Genomic DNA, 17,364 nt, shown 5'->3' on the forward strand with positions numbered 1-17,364 from the left:
CTTGCACCGACCAGTGATCCATAACTGGTTCAACAAAGGCCATGGTTTGTGCTATCCTGCCTGTGGGAAGCGCAAATGAAAGATCCCTTGCTGCCAATCGGAAGAGTAGCCCATGTAATGGCGACAGCGGGTTTCCTCTCAAAATCTGTGTGGTCCTTAACCATATGTCTGACGCCATATAACCGTAAATAAAATGTGTTGAGTGCGTCGTTAAATAAAACATTTCTTTCTTTCTCTTGGGGCAAAGCATTTTTTTCCATTCTGTCAGGTTCTATCTGTTAAAATGTTTAGGTGTCCTTCACCACATCCCAGTCCTTGTCTCTCTGGCCATGACAGCATGTGGAATTTCTGCCAGTTTTGTAACTTGGTGGATCAGACAACATGCAAAATAAACTCCACTCTGAACCATTGTCAGCTCTACACAATAGAACTGTCACACTGATGTGAGTGAAACATTTAAAGTTAAAGCGTCTTTTTTCTAAAGCCACCACTAGAGCACATTGATTTGTTAATCATCGGCTATCTGATCTCAAATATTTGGTAATTTGAACATATGGTCGCTTTATTTTTGCATTAGCAGCAAAGGATATTTTTATAATTTCTTTGCACTTTTTCACACACAGGACAACACATACCATATCCTTTGATATATGAGTCAACCCAAGCTCCTTGTGCGAGTGCTCTACTTCAAAATATTTAAAGAGCTGTCATTAAACAAACATTCCATACGTAATATTAAACTATTTTGTAACCGAGTAGACTTTATGCTGGGGTGTCATGAAAGAAACATTCCTTTCGTTTCCAAATAGACACTGGGGTATCATTAAACAAACATTACTTTCCTTTCCTAATAGCCACTGATTAAACAATGTGCTGGGGTGTCGTTAAACATTTCCTTTCCTAAAAGCCAGTGTTTTAGCGAAGTTGATACACAAATCAATCCTTTATGTTTCATTCCTTTTCATTCCTTTCTTTCATTTGCAGGATGCGTTTATCGTGGACCGCGGCGGAGTGGCTATCTGGGTGTGGATCGGTAAGAAGGCGTCGCCTCGCGAGAAGAAAGAAGCAATGAGAAATGGACTCGTAAGTGTTTCTATTTGTCTCAATGGTAACACATCTAAGAAAACCAGGCCTACGTGCAGCCAGCCATTTTTCGATAAAAGTTAGCTTGGCTTGGCTAGGATTTTAACGTGTTCATATACCTTTATGGTTTCAAATACGCCTATCCCGAATCCGGCTTCCGATAAGATCGGGGGTCTGACTTGGGACAGGAATAAAAGTTAGCAGCCTATGCTGACGTCCAAAAGAAACTTTACATAGATAAAATTTGAATAATTTGATAAATATTGTTGCCAATTGAACAAAATCCAATATAGAAACATCCTTACATGTACATGTATGATGAAATTCATTATGACGTTTAGATGTTGAACTTGTGATACTTTTACATCCCACCATACCATTTGTTGGTTTTCTTTAATACAATTTCAAACCTTGTAAAGTTTGTTTTGGATGTCAATATATTTTGATTTGTTTCCAAAGTAGTCATTTAGATTTAATGTATGGCATAAAAACCATCGTGGCAAGCGTTAGCGACAAACAGTTGGCTGAACTTAACCCAAATCTTCCGGTTTTGAAAAACCACCAGGAGTGTTAAAAAACCACAGTCCTTAAAATTTAAATGCTTTGGAGATGGCAAGGCAATCCACTCAGGAAAATGTTAGGGCAGGGAAAAATTACACTTCTTGAATTGTCACAAAAATTACCTGCCAAGAATGATAAATTGTTATAACGTCTTGAGTGACAACCAAATCAGCTAGCACAGGGTTAACCTATCACTTTATGACGACTACCAAATTGAATGTACTAAATTATATTATTTTAGAATTGCGGTTTATTCAAAGTAAAGACACAATATATTTTCCACACACCATGGATTGAACATAGAGTGAAAACAAAATTCTGAAGAACCCATTTATTCTAACATAGCTTAATGTGTGAACTCTTTAGATCATGTGGGCGGGACGTAGCCCAGTGGTAAAGCGTTCACTTGGGTTATTTCTTGTTCCAGCCAGTGCTCCACAACTGGTATATCAAAGGCCGTGATATGTGCTATCCTGTCTACGGGATGGTGCATATAAAAGATCCCTTGCTGCTAATAAAAAATAGTAGCCCATGAAGTGGCGACAGTGGGTTTCCTCTCTCAATGTCTGTGTGGTCCTTAACCATATGTCCGACATCATATAACCGTAAATAAAATGTGTTGAGTGCATCATTAAATAAAACATTTCATTATCTTTAGATATGCAGTTAGTCTGCAGCAAAGATGCACATGCTGATGCAGATTTTTTTTTTTATATATATTAATCTGTTGAAGTAATGCAGAATAAGCCATACAAGTTTTTATCTGTATTATTATGTTTTTTCACTGTTACATTATATACAAAATATAAACATATTGACTAATGTGTTGCAGAAAAACATTAAATATAGTACAGGATACAGCACTCTCTTTAAAGTTCACTTTTCTGAATTCATTTGATAAAATTTTAAACATTAAAAAAAGGTATGACTAAGATATGTTTGAAAAAATTTTGTTATGTATTTTTCAGGGATTTATTAGTAAAAAACAGTACAACAAGAGTACACCGGTCACCCGAGTGATAGACGGAGGGGAACCAGTCGATTTCAAATGTCTGTTTAAAGACTGGCCCCAGCCAACTCCACCTGGAAAAGTTTACACTAACAGCAGAATAGGTAAGGGTTTGTGTTAATGGTTCCTTTAGTTAGGCCTAAAACGCACTGAAGTTGGGAGAGTCTGGTAATGTCTGTGCATGTTGTCTACTCTCAGATGTGTTGTGTTTTGTTATATTCATTTCAGTGCTTTTTGTTTTCGACTGTTGGCATAACTTGCCAGACCCAGGTGCGATGTGTTTTGGGCCATAATGTGTGTGTATAACATGAGGAAAATATTTATTTTTGATGACTACAAAAAAACACAATCTTGTCATTACATTATACTGCATTAATAGCCCCAATTAACACAAATTAACACATTCAACATTCACCAATATTGCCTGAGCTGCTTGGGTCATAGTATTAAATCCCCTCAGTAGTCAAATTCTCTGATTGTTTTTTTCCCCCATCCAAACCAGTGCCCCACATCAAAGGCCATGGTATGTGCTGTCCTGCTTGTGGAAAAGTATATATAAAATATCCCATGCTGCTAATGGAAAAAATGTTGCAGGTTTTCTCAGAAGACATTTAAACATCTGCGTTGCTTTAACACCCAACAGCTGATATATTGTTTGTGCTGGGGTGTCGTTAAACATTAATTAATTCATTCATACCTACAAAGACTACTTGACAGAATTATCAAATGTTGACATCCAGTACATGATAATTAATCAGTGTGCTCTGGTGGTGTCACTAAATATATATTTTTTAAAACTTAAATTAGATTTTTTATCACCTTTAATTTACAAAAAAAACCCCAAAACAACCCAGATATATGCATTATTGTTATGATGTGCAATTGTTTTTATCTCAAAATATTAATTACTGCTCCATGTTGAATTCTTCAGCTAAGACCGTTCAGACCAAGTTTGATGCCGCCACTCTCCATAGCAACCATGCTTTGGCAGCAGAGACACAGATGGTAGATGATGGAAGTGGTAAGGTGGAGGTAAGTAATCCAGCTATGTATGGTGTGGGTTCGGGGGGTTAATTGAAAGCATTGCTATGTAAAATATTGTATTGTGCAGTCATACATTATACAGATGTAACTTTGTTTTGAACATTGGTTGAATAATTGAACTTGGGGAAATATGAAAATTTGTTAGGCCCTGTAGGGACATCTATTGCTTTAGTGGTACTCTCAGAATACTAGTTTAAATAAAGTATGTTGTATTGTGCTAACACTGATAATGAACATTTTGTGATTGTAGGTGTGGAGAGTTGATAACTTTGAGCTTCATGAAGTTCCGAGTGCGCACCATGGAGAATTCTTCGGTGGAGACTGTTACGTGATTCAGTACACCTACAAAGTGAACAAGAGAGAAAACTACATAGTATACTTCTGGCTGGTGAGTGCTCTGGTTTCCCAGCAAGGACTTCTAATAAAAGTGGCAAATACAGAACCCAGTCATCAGTATCTCTTAAATTTAAAAACAAAGTGCTCTAAGCATTTGACCTGTGATGTATTTGCATTTATTTTGCCATTCGTTATACTAATTTTCTTTGTGAATGTTTGATTTGTAGTGTTAATAGGTGAATGCTGTTTTAGATGTGGTTTGGTCACAGGTTGGTTGTTGGAATGGAATTCACCACAGCTCCATGCACTGTGTTTTAATCAATAAATGTTTCTGTGGGTAAGGTCTTCTTGTAGTCCCATCTGGAACACACTCTTTGTTACAAATACTTTTAAAACTAAAAGAATGATTCAAGCTGGTGTAATTTAGTCATTATTCGTAATGGGCATGATGTAGCTGATTGTAGGTGCTCGCTTGATGCACGGTCGGTTTGGGATCAGTCCCTGTCAGTGGGCCCATTCGGCTATTTCTCGTTCCAGCCAATGCACCACAACTGGTATATCAAAGGCCATGGTATGTGCTATCCTGTCTGGGATGGTGCATATAAAAGATCCCTTGCTACTGATGGAAAAATGTATCGGGTTTCCTCTCTAAGACTGTCAAAATTACCAAATGTTTGACATCCAATAGCCGATAATTAATAAATCAATGTGCTCTAGTGGTGTCATTAAAGAAAACAAACTTTTAACTCTTAAAATGTTCAATATAAGTTCTGTAAGTGGTGCATAATATACATTTATTTTTCCGTCCATATAGATGTTGTTCTTTTTTAAAGTTTGATCTCTAGTGTTAACACCTGTATCTTGTTTTAGTTGTGACTTAGTTACACTTTGCTTGTTTGATAACTGTCTCTGTGTTGGTCTCTATTGTGATTTGGAAATGAACTCTTCTATTATTGTAGTTTATATAAATTATGTTATTTTTCAGGGCTTGCATTCAACAGCTGATGAGAAGGGGACTGCTGCTCTGAAAGCCGTTGAACTGGATGATAAAGTCGGAGGAAGTGCCGTTCAGGTTCGTATGTTAGGTCTCACACTAGAGTTCACATTTATTGGGAAACCTGTTTGGTAAAAAATAGATATTACTTTTTCAGTGGTGGAGGCGATGACGTTGTCTTTAGCATTAAGTTTCATGTTTTGCTCCATTTCTCAAATTTTTTTGAAGTTCTACAGCAATGAAACTTGATTTGTTGTCACACCTATAACTGTTCATTTCGACACCTGTTAGAAAAAAACAATTATGAAATAATGTTTTTAATTGGTTTACAATCCTCTCCTTTGTAGGTGCGTGTTGTCCAGTACAAAGAGCCGCCCCATTTCATGTCTATGTTTGGAGGAATGATGGTCATCTTTGAGGTGAGTACTTTATATGTATATGTACACAAAGCTCGAAATTGACGGTGTAAGAGGCCAGGGGCCTAATTCACAAAACTCTCGCAACTTTGCGATCTCGCAGTGCAGTGCTAAAAGACTTGCAAAGAGGATGCTTTGTTGTCTAGCAGAGCCTAAGAGACCTTTGTGAATTAGGCCTCTGGTGTGGATCCAGGTGGGGGGGGGGGTAATGATCTATATCCCCCCACCCTGCTCATGACAAAAAAACTAAAATAATTCTCACATATTTTAAGGCACATTCACTGCTAATATGCAAGTTACATTTAAGTCGCAAAAAAATCATCGATCCATGCTTGGAGGCAATTGCTCCAACATATTATAATGCTTTGTAACAGTCAGTTTCACAAGCAGCTGTTGCTTTCCATGTAAAGACATTATGATGACAAATATTAAATTAGATATCAAAAGAGAAAAAAAAAATTAGTTTAAATTTACATAAAATTATTATTTGATTTTTTTCTTCCTTGCCATTAAACGTACACCTTGTACAACTACAACACATGCACAAAACACATTTTTCTGTGAGTATATTCATCAATATATTATTGTGTTAGGCTTAGATCTCTTGGTCACTATATTTGTGCTATGATTGGTGTCACAAATCAGTGTCCGGAAGAAAAGTAAAAAATAAATATATACAAAATACTACTTTGACTTGTGATGATTGTTTTCAGGGCGGTAAAGCTGGCTGGGCAGGGGGAGATGAGAAGAACGGCCCTGGGGACAGGTACATGTTGCACGTGCGGGGAACGACAAAGCTCAACACGAAGGCGGTTCAAGTCCCGATGAGGGCATCGTCTCTCAATTCCAATGACGTCTTCGTCATATTCACAAAGTCATCTGTCTTCTTGTGGGCAGGCAAGGTGGGTGTCAGAACTGTAACATCTTGTGGGCAGACAAGGTGGATGTTAGAACAGTAACATCTTGTAGGCAGGCAAGGTGGGTGTCAGAACTGTAACATCTTGTGGGCAGGCAAGGTGGTTGTCAGAATTGTAACATCTTATGGGCAGACAAGGTGGGTCATAGAAATGTAACATCTTGTGGACAGCCAAGGTGGATGTTAGAACAGTAACATCTTGTGGGCAGGCAAGGTGGGTCATAGAAATGTAACATCTTGTGGACAGCCAAGGTGGATGTTAGAACAGTAACATCTTGTAGGCAGGCAAGGTGGGTGTCAGAACTGTAACATCTTGTGGGCAGGCAAGGTGGTTGTCAGAACTGTAACATCTTGTGGGCAGGCAAGGTGGGTGTCAGAATTGTAACATCTTGTGGGCAGGCAAGGTGGGTAATGGAACTGTAACATCTTGTGGGCAGGCAAGGTGGGTGTCAGAATTGTAACATCTTGTGGGCAGGCAAGGTGGGTGTCAGAACTGTAACATCTTGTGGGCAGGCAAGGTGGGTGTCAGAACTGTAACATCTTGTGGGCAGGCAAGTTGGGTGTCAGAACTGTAACATCTTGTGGGCAGGCAAGGTGGGTGTCAGAACTGTAACATCTTATGGGCAGCAGTTGTTAATTATAAGGTTTGACACCAAATAGCCGTAGTTTAAAATGTGCTGATGTGTTGTTCAAACATTCCTTTTTTTCCTATCACTCTCTACCAAGTGTGAAAATGACAATATGTAAGACACCAAATATCTGTAGTTTAAAATGTGCTGAGGTGTCATTAAACAAACATTGCTTTCCTTTCCTCTCTCATTCTCAACCAAGTGTCAAAATAACCATATGTTAGACACCAAATAGCCATAGTTTAAAATGTGCTGAGGTGTCATTAAACAAACATTCCTTTCCTTTCCTCTCTCACTCGACCAAGTGTCAAAATAACCATATGTTAGACACCAAATAGCCATAGTTTAAAATAACCATGTTTTATGTAGTTTAAAATGTGCTGAGGTGTCATTAAACAAACATTGCTTTCCTTTCCTCTCGCATTCTCGACCAAGTGTCAAATAACCATATGTTAGACACCAAATAGCCATAGTTTAAAATGTGCTGAGGTGTCGTTAAACAAACATTCCTTTCCTCTCTCACTCTCGACCAAGTGTCAAAATAACCATATGTTAGACACCAAATAGCCATAGTTTAAAATAACCATGTTTTATGTAGTTTAAAATGTGCTGAGGTGTCATTAAACAAACATTGCTTTTCTTTCCTCTCGCATTCTCGACCAAGTGTCAAAATAACCATATGTTAGACACCAAATAGCCTTAGTTTAAAATGTGCTGAGGTGTCATTAAACAAACATTCCTTTCCTTTCCTCTCGCATTCTCGACCAAGTGTCACAATAACCATGTTTTATGTAGTTTAATATGTACTGAGGTGTTATTAAACAAACATTCCTTTCCTCTCTCACTCTCGATCAAGTGTCACAATAACCCATGTTTTATGTAGTTTAATATGTACTGAGGTGTCATGAAACAAACATTCCTTTCCTCTCTCACTCTCGACCAAGTGTCACAATAACCCATGTTTTATGTAGTTTAATATGTACTGAGGTATCATGAAACAAACATTCCTTTCCTCTCTCACTCTCGACCAAGTGTCACAATAACCCATGTTTTATGTAGTTTAATATGTACTGAGGTGTCATGAAACAAACATTCCTTTCCTCTCTCACTCTCGACCAAGTGTCACAATAACCATGTTTTATGTAGTTTAATATGTACTGAGGTGTCATGAAACAAACATTCCTTTCCTCTCTCACTCTCGACCAAGTGTCACAATAACCCATGTTTTATGTAGTTTAATATGTACTGAGGTGTCATTAAATTCATATTACTTTCCTCTCGCATTCTCAACCAAGTGTCACAATAACCCATGTTTTATGTAGTTTAATATGTACTGAGGTGTCATGAAACAAACATTCCTTTCCTCTCTCACTCTCGACCAAGTGTCACAATAACCATGTTTTATGTAGTTTAATATGTACTGAGGTGTCATGAAACAAACATTCCTTTCCTCTCTCACTCTCGACCAAGTGTCACAATAACCCATGTTTTATGTAGTTTAATATGTACTGAGGTGTCATGAAACAAACATTCCTTTCCTCTCTCACTCTCGACCAAGTGTCACAATAACCCATGTTTTATGTAGTTTAATATGTACTGAGGTGTCATTAAATTCATATTACTTTCCTTTCTTTTCATGGTAAGATGGGCTTCTAGAATGTTTATAAAATCCACTAGTCATAGGATCAGTGACTTGAAAAGTTCACTAGTCCTACTTTACTTAATACAATTTTACTAATAGTAATAATCAGATATGTTACCTATAGAGGGAGATAGTGATTAAAAACACTAAGATTGGGGGGTGGGGGGGTGGGGGGCAGGATATTCATATTTACAAAATAGACTTAAATGCAGTATTTGAAAACTTTTTCACCAGCCATGGGGAGTGGCAATAGTAGTTATTTACTAGCCCAACATTGAATATCACTAGCCATGGGAGTGGGGCTACCATATTATAGAAGCCCTGAGTAAGATATGAATTATAGGTAGAAATTACTAGACTTATATACATGATCACTTAGGTTGGTAAAAATTCCATAATGAACATATATATATATATATAAAAAAAATTTGCACTATCATTGTTTGTTTCAGGGATGTACAGGGGATGAACGAGAAATGGCCAAAGTTGTTGCTTCAAAATCACCACGGTAACTAGATGTTTAATGTACATGCTTGTATTTGCTTGTTTTTTTGTTATACCAACTAAAGGTACATGACTGTATGGTCCTTAACTTTTCGTAAAATGAAAAAAAAGATTTGAATGTTCTGGGCCATACTTTGCTTAAAATAACAATTGTATGGGCAAAATAACAAAAGGCAATGTTACACGATGTGAGAACCGTGTTCTGGCATAGCCAAACGAATAGCTGATTGTGAAAAGACATCATTGTGCTTTCATGGGCTGCTACACTATCAGCTTTTCTCATACAAGGCAGTTGTATCATGTGGTGCCACCTTAAAGGTATAGACTCTGCTTTCAGCCCGTGAACATGGACACTAAAGTTAGTTAATCTACAAAACCTGCAACACCTTTGGTTAAAGTGTTAACAGAGGAAGGAGAAATATGTGGTTAGTGTTTAAAAACTAGTGTTTGTAATTTTAAGACATATTATCATCAATCTTCTTAGGAAAACAAGACAATTTCATTATGAAGGAGATGTTCCTTTAAAACAAGTATTCTCAGTTTCAGAACTTTATCAATGGTGGGGTAGGAGGGGGACGTAGCCTAATGATAAAGTGCTATCTTGATGCATGGTCAGTCTAGAATCGATCCCCATTGGTGGGCTCATTGGGCTATTTCTCGTTCCAGCCAGCGCACTACGACTGGTATGTCAAAGGCCGTGGTATGTGCTATCCTGTCTTTGGAATGGTGCATATAAAAGATGCCTTGCTAATAATGAAAATGTAGTGGGTTTCCTCTCTTAAGACCGACCATATGTTAAAATTACCAAATGTTTGACATCCAATAGCCGATAATTAATAAATCAGTGTACTCTAGTGGAGTCGTTAAACAAAACAAACATATAAAAGATCCCTTGGGAAAAATGTAGCGGGTTTCTACTACAACATATGCACAAAACACATTTTTCTGTGAGTATATACATCAATATATTATTGTTAGAACTGGATCTCTTGGGTGGGGGCAGGATGTAGCTCAGTGGTAAAGCACTCGCTTGATGCGCGGTCGGTCTGGGATCGATCCCCGTCGGTGGACCCATTGGGCTATTTCTCGCTCCAGCCAGTGCACCATGACTGGTATATCAAAGGCTTTGGTATGTGTTATCCTGTCTGTGGGATGATGCATATAAAAGATCCCTTAGTGGTGATGGTGGGTTTCCTCTCAGTATCTGTGTGGTCCTTAACCCTATGTCTGATGCCATATAACCATAAATAAAATGTGTTGAGTGGGTTGTTAAGTAAAACATGTCTTTCTTTCTTTCCTCTGTTAAGACTGTATCTTAAAATTACCCAATGTTTGACATCCAGTAGTCGATTAATAAATCAGTGTGCTCTAGTGGTGAGGTTACGGGAAAGAGACTTTAACTAATGATGATATTCTCAATTTCAGAACTGTAACGATGGTGTTTGAAGGTAAGGAGAAGGAGGACTTTTGGAATGTCTTTGATGGAGGAAAGGAGCCCTATGCATCCGACAAGAGATTACAGGTCAGTGATACTAAATAGAGAATGCTAAATGAGTTCCTGCGTAAGACCGTTTATATTACAACGGGTGTGTTTTCAATTGTACATCACAAGTTGTAATATAAACAGTCTCACACAGAACAAGTATAGGTGTGTTGTTAAATAAAATATTTCCTTTCCTTTCCTTTCAAATGACTGTAAAAAGTGTTTTCATTATTTAGTATATTTTGTGTTGCAAATACCAGGGCTTATAGAATTTTTTTTAAATCCACTAGCCATGGGATCAGTCAAAAAAATTTACTAGCCACTATGGAGTGGGGCTACCATAATCTAGAAGCTCTGCAAATACATATTTTTTATAACATTAATAGCCCAGCAGGATAAATGTATTGATTGGTCAGTTTTATAAACCAAACTGATGTTGTTTGAAATTTATTTATATTTTTCACAGGAAGACGCTAATTGTGCTCATGCTCCGAGACTGTTCCAGTTGTCGAACGCTGCTGGGCGATTCAGCGTAGAAGAAATCCCCGACTTTGTCCAAGTGAGTTGATATAAAAGACTGTATATTATATTGAAATTTTAGTTGCAGTATCACCCTAGGTCATAGGATTGAAGCCTATTCAGGCCCGTAGCCAGGATTTTGATAGGGGTGGGGGGGTCGTTTAGGCTTATGGTGAGGCACGAAGTGAAGTGCCTCACACGAGGGTGCGAAGAACCCGAGTTGCTTAGGGGGGTCCCAGGGGCATATTGAAAAAAAAAAGCCACTGGTGGGGGTGGGGTGTGGGGTCAACTGAATCCCCGACTCCCCCATTGGCTATGGGCCTGCTATTGGTGAACCCTTTGTGTTGTTCCATCCTAATCACTGTGCCATGACTGGTATATCCAACACTGATACATGTATGTGTAGTCCTGTTTGTGGTATATCCAACACTGATACATGTATGTGTAGTCCTGTTTGTGGTACATCCAACACTGATACATGTATGTGTAGTCCTGTTTGTGGTACATCCAACACTGATACATGTATGTGTTGTCCTGTTTGTGGTACATCCAACACTGATACATGTATGTGTAGTCCTGTTTGTGGTACATCCAACACTGATACATGTATGTGTAGTCCTGTTTGTGGTATATCCAACACTGATACATGTATGTGTAGTCCTGTTTGTGGTACATCCAACACTGATACATGTATGTGTAGTCCTGTTTGTGGTATATCCAACACTGATACATGTATGTGTAGTCCTGTTTGTGGGAAAGTGTATAAAGATCCATTGCTGCTAGTGGAATAATGTAGCGGGTTTCACTGTTAAATTTATCAAAGTTCCTTCTTATTTTTTCTTCTCTTTCCCCTCCCCCTTTTCGCTTTTATTGTAATTTTTTTAGGGAGGACACGTATGTAATATGAGTGTTGAAAATGCATATAATTTGTAAAAATAAATTAAAAGATTTCATTTTTAATAGTCAGTAAATGATAATAGTGTTGTTTGTTATGAAAAACATGATTTGGGATACAGTCAGTTATGGTTGTCACGCCTTGATACATGTACAGTGACGTTTTTTGCAGCCACTTTTTAAATATCTGTACAGAAGAGAATGTCTGTAAACCAGATACCTTTTAAAACCAGATTTTTTTACTTGGTCCCTAGCATGTCCGGTTTAGAGACATTTCACTGTATATATTCGATGCACACGTTCTAGTTTTGTTGCTGTTACATTACACTGTTACAGGCTGATCTGATAGATAGTACTCTGTCGGTGTTCGACAAATGTTTGAGAAAGTCACTAACCCTCACAGAAGCTTTGACTAATGTCAGGTGTATTAGAGTAATACAGCTGATAATCTCCACTAGCCCAGACCAAAAACCAATTCACTAGCAGTGACTGAGGTCTAGTTGATTTGTCAAACCTTTGGAGACGAGCGTTCCATGCACACATTTGTCATTTTGTTGCTATGATGTTACAGAAAAACCTGGGGTAGATGAGATTGCAGGATCAATCACCCTTCATGGTAAAATGTTTTTTTTCTCATTCGAACCAGTGTTCCATCAAAGTTCATGGTTTGTACTGTTCTGATTGTGGGAAAGTTGAACCCTAACTCTAGGGCTAATCTCAATACTAGACCACCAATATCTTTTTTGTTTGTTTGTTTGTAACCTGCTTTCATCTGTCTGAATAGCCATAGTTTAAAAAAATATGCTGATGTGTTGTTAATGAAACATTCCTTTCTTTTCCAGACGGACCTGATAGAGGAAGACATCATGATCCTGGATGTGTGGGATCAAATCTACATCTGGGTTGGGAAGGGATCCAACAAAGATGAGAGAGCAGAAGCAGACAGGATGGCAAAGGTTTTAAAAATAATTTTATAAATACACATGATTCTCATGCCTGCAAAACGGCGTGCCCATTGGTAAAGAGCCCGCCTGATGTGCGGTCAGTCTGGGATCGACCCATGTCGGTAGAACAATTGGGCTGTTTCTTGCTCCAGCCAGTGGACCATAACTGGTATATCAAAGGCTATGATATGTGCTAACCTAACTATGGGATGGCACATATAAAAGATCTCTTGCCGCTAATGAAAAAACCATGTAGCAGGTTTCCTTTCTAAGACTGTATGTAAAAATTACCATATGTTTGACATCCAATAGCTGATGATTAATAAATCAATGTGCTCTAGTGGTGTCGTTAAACAAAACAAACTTTTAACTATAGCAGCATTCTTATTATGTGATTAGTCGCACCAGCTTTTCGCATGGGAACATTTTTACTTGTCCACTGGAGAACCATGGGACTACATTTTGCAGGTCCAAGCAGTGCTTATTTTGAATGCTGTAGTCCGACATAATGAATGACAAATACATTTGTATTTTTATCAACTTGAAGGTATATGGCAATTTCATCACTTATGTAAGACATAGGATATTAAACGAGCTTCCGTTTCCTATTATGTTTGTCTCAAGTGAAATCAACAGGGCTCGACCTTAATGACAGCATCGACGGCAGCTGCTGTTATTGAGATTTATTGCCGTAGGTAGAGAGCATCACCAATAGCACTTTTGTGCCACTGGTAAAGCTCCTCAACAATGGCAAAATGTATACACCTGGACACCCATATTCACAAAAAGGTGTAAATTTACGTCTACGACTAGCACTTACGTCTGCCGTAGATTTACGTATACGTGCAAGAAGCACCTTATTCTCAAAGACGGTCGTAAATGTAAACGTAACTTAGTTGGACGTAAATCTACGATTTAACACTCTCACCGGAGAAATAAAATAAAAAAACCGATTAGAAACGATGGCTACCGGGTAAATAACAAATGCACAAAACTCAACTTCGTTTGTCGTCTGCTAACAATAACATCGCGAATGGCGAACCATGACATTTTGGTATTGGTGAGGATCTGCGTTTTGGTACGAACTTGAGGATATTTCTTAAAAAGGAAAAGATAACTCAGGAGAAATTGGCCGAGTCGAAAACATCTGTTCGATCACTAACAAAAATATGTTAAATCCGTGGGCGTTCGCCATCGCAACCCCTACAATTATTGGAACTGCTACCAGTTTTCGTAAATAATAGTAAATAACGGCGATCGTGCTTGATTTATTATATGAACACGACTTACGTGCTGCGTTAGTTGTAACTGGAGGCACTCTTATATTTACGTCCAACTTTACATGTAACTTACGTTTTCGATGTTTCGTGAATAGCTCGTCAGTCGTAGATTTACGTTTATGTGTAAAACTAGGCTTACGATGTTTCGTGAATATGGGTCCTGGTGTACATTATCTGCCAATATTTAACATTTGCACATTTGACATGTGTACATACAGCAAATTAACCTTTCAGTCATGTTTATTTGCTGCAAATGTCAATTTAAAAAAAATTGCCGTTGGTGAGCCATTTCACACATGGCAGTTATTAACAAAAATTTGCTGTGGGAGACAAATTCTTAAGTTCGCACCCTGGAGTAACAATGAAAATTATTTCACGAGGGACAAAAACATGAGTTTAATATCCTATTTATTACCAATAATTGATCTTAATTTATATCACTCGACTCGTTTGGTTGACGTTCCTGTAAGGTTGTCATGTGCCAATCAATGACATTATTGTTTACCATTAAAGTGTTATGTCCCACTTGGCATTCTAGTGGGACTTATCACTTTGATATGTACCAGGATATTATTAGCCATATGGGTAATAATTCTACTTTCTGCTTGTTTTATTGTAGGAATACCTGGCCACTGACCCAGCCGGGAGAGACACCGACACTCCAATCTGTCGCATCAAACAGGGATTTGAACCACCATCTTTTACGGGATTCTTTGGAGTGTGGGACACCGATCTGTGGAATGTAGGTCGCTTTGATTTTATTTGTCAAATTCTGAAGGAGAACACTGGGCCGAGTTCAGCCAGACCTACAAATCTGCAATTGCCTGCTGCAATCAACAATCCCTTGAAGATTGCTATAGAGTTTTAATTTGTTTTTGCCTTGGCCTACATATAATTGTTTCAACAGCATGTTGTTTTGGCTGCAGATGTTTTTTTAATTGCAGGGTTTAGGACCAAGTAGAGAAACGGTCCCTGAACTGGTTTATCTGTTTCAAGGTAAACCAAATGACCACATCGGGGACCAGTAAAATAGTTTGCGAATGTTAGTGTTGCTTGCTGTTGCTGCACACAGGGATAAGTTTTAATTTTGATGGCATTGATGATGGCATTGACTTTTGTTTGAGCTCCAGCATTAAATTTTAGCTCAAGTCCCAGATCAATAAAACTTGGTTTATAGTTGTATCTACAGATGTTCATCTCAATACATTTAATTTTTAAAAATTAATTAAAACTAATTTTTATTTTTTTATTTCAAAAGTTAATTAATTTTTATTTTTACTTTGAAGACCTCAATTACTCCTGAATGTTATATCAAAAATTAACTCTTTAGTCAACAACTCAAAGAGACCTTTAATTTCAAGTAATTGTTGTTTTCACATGATAGAATCAAGGTGTTCATTAATCTTTGAAACGAGGCTGTTTGAGAAAAGTAGACACCAGGTCCTACATGTATATCTACTTAGCAGGCACAGCGGAAGCAAGGAAGCAAGTAAGAATGGATGTTTGAAAACTAGATGTCCTGAAATGCAATTTCCTGCATTCTACAAGTAAAATTCATCTCTGCCTTGAGATTTACTACCAGTAATTTTTTTTATTCAGAATTATTGGGCGGCTAGAGCCCCCGCTCCACCATGCCTACTGAGTACAGTGAGGTATGTAAACTTAAATCATGAAAAGTACATGGCAATATTTTCAGTATGTTGAATATGAGTTGAATTTGTCTTTTCAGAAAGGAAAGACTTATGAACAAATGAAGGAAGAGCTAGGATCTGATGCTGTGTCATTTTCACTTGTACAAGATGTAAGCACAACTCTTGTTTATTACATGTATCCACAGTTCTGAGTTTACAACCATTGTAAAATGTTTCCGACCAATAGAGCCTTTTCGATGATGTAACATACAAATTAAATACTTTTTTTTTTTTTTTAGAATATCGGTGTCTGTATTTACAAGGTGTTTGTTGTTTTAATACTTTGAGTAGCCCAAACCGCATTTTGCCTCCCAATAATTTCATATGTACAAAAACATATATATTATAAATTAAAGTAGAAACTGAGTGCTACAAACATTTGTATACGATCGCAAACACATGATATACAGACACTGGTATTCTAAATAAGAAAATATAGTAGAAATAGTAGTCGCTATCAAATGTGATACAAAACTGTAGATTTATACCCTGAATATATCCACCCCACCCATTCTGGATATCTGTTTCAGGGGGATCCAGATTACAAGAAGTTTGCTTACTTTGCCAGTAAATAACTTTCAATAATATAAATAATATGATAATATATATAATATAACTGGAGTCTGAGTTAATGGTAATATTATGTAGCATCATGATTATTGCCATTTTGTTATTGTATTTCCAGGCTGTTAATGTATCAACTCACAAGTTTTAATGAGGTATCAAAGTTTCTCTTTGAACTGTAAATTGAAATGTGTAAATTAACACTAATATTATTGTAACATGACTGCTGTTATTATTATTTTCTAGGCTGTTAATGGATCAGCGCCGAGTTTTAACGAGGTGTCAAAGTTCCCCTATGAACAGCTAACAGTCGATGTAGAAGACCTTCCACCGGGCGTAAACGCTGAAGCAAGAGAGGTGAGATACAATTATTGTCTAATGGTAAATTTGTCCATCATTTCTTTTAGTTATTCTCGCTCCAGCCAGTGCACCACGACTGGTATATCAAAGGTCGTGGGATGTGCTATCCTATCTATGGGATGGTGCATATAAAAGATCCCTTGCTGCTAATCGAAAAGAGTAGCCCATGAAGTGGCGACAGCAGGTTTCCTCTCTCAATATCTGTGTGATCCTTAACCATATGTATGACGCCATATAACCTTAAATAAAATGTGTTGAGTGCGTCGTTAAATAAAACATTTCCTTCCTTCTTTTAGTTAAGTTTGTTTTGTTTACCGACACCACTAGAGCACATTGATTTGTTAATCATTGGCTATTGGATGTCAAACATTTGGTAATTTTAACATACTTCTAAAGAGGAAACCCACTACATTTTTTCAATAGTAGCAAGGAATCTTTTATATGCACCATCCCATAGACAGGATAGCACATACCATGGTCATTAATATACCAGTT

At 37.6% G+C, this 17,364-nt stretch overlaps 1 protein-coding gene across 7 annotated transcripts in view; it reads left to right on the forward strand.

The window, feature by feature from the left end:
• Positions 1-17,364, forward strand: part of LOC121387641 (advillin-like) — an 82,728-nt gene that overhangs the window by 60,811 nt on the left and 4,553 nt on the right. For all 7 annotated transcript variants that reach the window (XM_041518818.1, XM_041518814.1, XM_041518815.1 and 4 more), the window contains 14 exons: positions 985-1,083; positions 2,613-2,757; positions 3,585-3,685; positions 3,948-4,085; positions 5,019-5,105; positions 5,375-5,446; positions 6,157-6,345; positions 9,083-9,138; positions 10,560-10,656; positions 11,084-11,176; positions 12,873-12,986; positions 14,874-14,996; positions 15,984-16,055; positions 16,756-16,866. In XM_041518818.1, coding sequence (XP_041374752.1) covers positions 985-1,083; positions 2,613-2,757; positions 3,585-3,685; positions 3,948-4,085; positions 5,019-5,105; positions 5,375-5,446; positions 6,157-6,345; positions 9,083-9,138; positions 10,560-10,656; positions 11,084-11,176; positions 12,873-12,986; positions 14,874-14,996; positions 15,984-16,055; positions 16,756-16,866 — 1,497 coding nt within the window. The remainder of the gene's footprint in view (positions 1-984; positions 1,084-2,612; positions 2,758-3,584; positions 3,686-3,947; positions 4,086-5,018; positions 5,106-5,374; positions 5,447-6,156; positions 6,346-9,082; positions 9,139-10,559; positions 10,657-11,083; positions 11,177-12,872; positions 12,987-14,873; positions 14,997-15,983; positions 16,056-16,755; positions 16,867-17,364) is intronic.

Source organism: Gigantopelta aegis, chromosome 13 (genome assembly GCF_016097555.1).
Source record: "Gigantopelta aegis isolate Gae_Host chromosome 13, Gae_host_genome, whole genome shotgun sequence".
NCBI lineage: Eukaryota > Metazoa > Mollusca > Gastropoda > Neomphalida > Peltospiridae > Gigantopelta > Gigantopelta aegis.